The following is a 3,905-nucleotide window of genomic DNA, read 5'->3' on the forward strand; positions in this document are numbered from 1 at the left end:
AACTGGTAAACCACAGTCTACATTAGATAGTAGATACTAAATTACATTTACAATCATAAAACAAAAATTATATTTCTTTATGAAAATATTGAAAATACTAATCAAGTTAAAATCCTACTTAGACCAAGACCAGTATACAGTCAATACCTTTTTTTTTTGCTGTTTGAACCGACGACTCCGCAAGAACTCCTTTCACATTATTTACCGCCTACACCTACAATATATACGATATTACGATGGTAATACATATTAATATATTACTCGAGTAGGAGAAAACCGGTTACGCGTGATTTCTCTTCGAAGTATAAAACTATTACTGATCTTCAAATTTTTCACGATCTCAGTCAACGTCAAAGGTAGTGACCACTACTTACTTGACGGATTACATTCATTCGTTTGTACGAATCATCATTTCTGAATTCGTCTGTTTATCGATGAGACTTTTATCGCTAATCGCTATCCACATTTAGTCGTTGGTGTAGTTAGGTACCTACTTTTATTTTGCCAGTACACTTCGTTGAACGACGTCATCCGAATCATCCGATCAATACCACAAGTCGATCGCTGTAATTGACAGGAATACAAATCCATAGAAAAGTAAATAAAACAATTTATAATTTGTAATTTGTAAAACTCTATAGTAAATGTAAAATATTGTTCCGGTGTCAAAATATACATCTGCCCAGGCTTAGGTAGTTACTAGGTATATGTATATATTATATCCACATTACTATAATGTAAATTATAATGAGTAAGACCACTATAAAAAAATAGAACCAGTAGAACCTACTATCGCCACTATAATAATAGGTACATCGTGTGATGTCCAGTGGACCAGTGACTTATTCAGTAGTATTTCAAAAATTATATTACCTATTTAGTTATAACTGTACATTTGTAAATAATAACTTTAGGTACGATTTTTAAAAAGTTTAAATACATTTTACGATCGTATATACAACCCTGACTCATGCTGCATACATAAAATAACAGCCATATTAAATAAAAGTTAAATATTGTGGCAAAATGATGTAACTATTCATGTATTAATATAATATTATAATTATATGAATTACTGGGATTTCCAATCATTCGCCCATACCTACGCTACACACATTTGGCCTATACAGCAGTTAGGTACCTACCTACTACGTACATATAATAACTAATAAGAACTTCTTATTAAGAAAGTATTAATGTGTTGTAGATTTTCGAAACATTTCATATTCTACCTACGTTCTAGACGTCTCATGTATCTTAATCTTATCATAATATGCCTTATATATAGTTATATTATGGCAATATTATGATGGTTACCCTATGGAGTGCTGAGATTAATAAAAATAATAATTAATATTTTTAATTTAATTCAGTGCCGTTCGTTTGTATAGCCGCCACTTCTGACTTGTTATAGTCTACAGTTTATTGTGCAAACTACAAAATGACAAATTATAGCAGAAGAAATTGTGAGCGTGTCGTAAATGATACGATTAATCGATGGCCCCAAGACGAAATTGGTATACTGGATGGAAATTGTTCTTTTAACATTAACGTAAGTAATAATCACATTATTAAATAGGTACTTATTAAAAATTAGATATTATGTATTTATTAGGTGTATAAGATAATGAAAATATGAAAAAAAACTCATTTTTACCTGTTATTTTCTAGTATTTGGGATACGTTGAAGTATCGGAACCCACAAATTCAAAAGTATGTCGTGAATCATTCGCTAAACTATATCAGGAATACAAAAGTGGTATTTGTGACACTAATCCTGCTATTCTATGGATAACAGGATATGAGTTAAGAATTGTTGACAAAAGATCAAAGGTTATATATTTCTGTAATAATATCATATATATAAACTTAGCAGTTGATCGATAAATAAGAATAATCATAAGCATAGGTGGAGATTTAGTCAAAGTTAGGGGAAACTTGAGTTTTTAAAGTATATTTTTCATTTGAATAAGCAAATATTTACAAAATTATTTACTAAAAGGCATACTCCCCTGTTAATGTTTTGAATATTTTTGTTCGTGAACATTAACTTTTGTGCTAATCTGCTAATAAACAATATAATACATAAAACATCAATGTGAAATGAGTACCTACTACCTAAATCCTGGTGAGTAAGCAGTAAAGTTAAGTATTAGTTAATAATAATCTGATATAATATTTCTATAAATTATAGCAACAAAATTTTAAACATGTGGTTCTTATTTAATTTTTATTGAATACCAACTACTAAAACTACTAATAGATGAATAAAATGTTTAGAATTTTTTTACTAGACAAACACATTTTTTGGTGGCTTAGAATTTATTTTTGGTTAACTGTTCGACTGTGATAAGCTAATCCACCTATGGTTATACATTTAAATAATGAATAAATAGTTAATAATTAGTTTAATAATATAGTTAATATAAGATTATAACATGTGTCTATTATGTAAAAAAATTTAACTATAGAAACTTAAAGAAGAATATTGTTACATACTCTAAATCTAAATCTATTGTATTATATTTATTGTGTTTTCCTATTTAATCAACATTTTCAGTGTCGATTAATGATCAAATTTTAAATAAGAAGATTTATTTGTTTTAGAATTTAATTCTGGCTCAAACTATTGAAAATATAATATTTTGTTCATCGACCACAGACTTTTCAGACCAGTTATTCTATACTAGCAGAGACTCTTACAATAACCGATGGCTGTGTCACATGATTATTGTTACAGAATTTTCAGTATGTATTTTCTCTATTTTTATACCAGTATATACTATAAATAATTTTATTATAAATTTGACTTAAAATTCTAAATAGAACGACCGAGTGTGCAGAGCAGTGGGATTTGCATTTCGAGTATGTCTGAGGCGAAAAACCATACGAGAAGGAATTGCAACAAATACAACTAGTACCAGATCTATAGGTTAAATAAACTAAAGTGTACATGTACACAACATCTAAATGTGTTGTAATATACATATAAATACATTTTTAAAAATGTATTAAAATTGCAGTGTTGTAATTATTGTCTTGTACCTATGTTTTAATCATTTAATAGTTTTATGTAACAAATAATAATTAAAATTATGGTATTGCCTAATTTACTGAACTAGGATCATAGCAGCTGTAGTGTGAGCAAACAATGTCTGAATGGGCAGCAAATCAGCAAGGTACATCTAGTGATGTAAAAATAAAGAGAGTGCATAATATATATATTTATTTATCTTTTTTTTAAATCATATATAATTCATTATTTATGTATAATATTATTTATTGTTAATAAATATTACGGGTACAATCTAGTTTACTCTTCTTATGTATGTGTATGTATAATGCACATGCATGTAATTATTGTAATTACATATATTTATGAGGATTTTATTATATGATAAATTAACTTACTCTAATTCAACTGCAGGCTTACCACATACCTATGAACAAAGGAAGAAGAAATAGGTTTAATATTGATTTATTTATAAATTAATATTAATTAAGAACACAATTAATATATTGGAAATAGGTACTTAAAAGAATATTTTTATTGTTTAAGAATACAAAATATTACACTGAATTTTTCTATTTCATAATTTATTACGTATTTACGCATGACCATAGCCAGAGGCATATTTAGGGAGAGTGTTGGTGTTGAGTCTAGTAAATGGGTATTTGAGTGAAGTCGCAGATAGCTCTTTCCACATGGCGAGTACAAAGAGGAGATTCATTTAAGGAAAGGAAAAAACACTTATTCAAAAAATAGAAGAACATAGGCTCAACCCAAGGTTGTTTTTCAAAAAATGCAGATCGATAAAGGAAGGATTTAAGGCTCAAACTCGTATGGTCAAGGACAACGATGGAAACTTGATAACGAATGAAGAAGGCATCATCCAGAAGTTTCA

The 3,905-nt window shown here is 28.2% G+C and overlaps 1 protein-coding gene across 2 annotated transcripts; it reads left to right on the top strand.

Moving 5' to 3' along the window:
• Positions 1 to 329: 329 nt before the first annotated feature.
• Positions 330 to 3,307, top strand: LOC132922759 (protein numb homolog). 2 transcript variants are annotated; one of them, XM_060986446.1, is made up of 5 exons: positions 330 to 597; positions 1,374 to 1,552; positions 1,672 to 1,833; positions 2,608 to 2,748; positions 2,827 to 3,307. In XM_060986446.1, exons 2-5 carry the CDS (start codon positions 1,442 to 1,444, stop codon positions 2,935 to 2,937), a joined length of 525 nt encoding a protein of 174 aa, XP_060842429.1. In that variant the 5' UTR covers positions 330 to 597; positions 1,374 to 1,441; the 3' UTR covers positions 2,938 to 3,307. The 2 variants fall into 2 exon arrangements, with proteins under 2 accessions (XP_060842429.1, XP_060842430.1); XM_060986447.1 differs by having other exon boundaries at positions 1,392 to 1,552.
• The last annotated feature ends 598 nt before the right edge of the window (positions 3,308 to 3,905 follow it).

This window comes from Rhopalosiphum padi, chromosome 2 (genome assembly GCF_020882245.1).
Source record: "Rhopalosiphum padi isolate XX-2018 chromosome 2, ASM2088224v1, whole genome shotgun sequence".
In the NCBI taxonomy this organism is placed as follows: domain Eukaryota; kingdom Metazoa; phylum Arthropoda; class Insecta; order Hemiptera; family Aphididae; genus Rhopalosiphum; species Rhopalosiphum padi.

What these genes read in the sequence shown, in the direction of transcription:
- LOC132922759 (XM_060986446.1), top strand. Translation starts at nt 1,442, where the DNA reads ATGACAAATTATAGCAGAAGAAATTGTGAGCGTGTCGTAAATGATACG. An exon ending in ATTGTTCTTTTAACATTAAC is followed by an intron (nt 1,553 to 1,671) that starts GTAAGTAATAAT and finishes GTTATTTTCTAG; the next exon opens with TATTTGGGATACGTTGAAGT. An exon ending in TTATTGTTACAGAATTTTCA is followed by an intron (nt 2,749 to 2,826) that starts GTATGTATTTTC and finishes AATTCTAAATAG; the next exon opens with AACGACCGAGTGTGCAGAGC.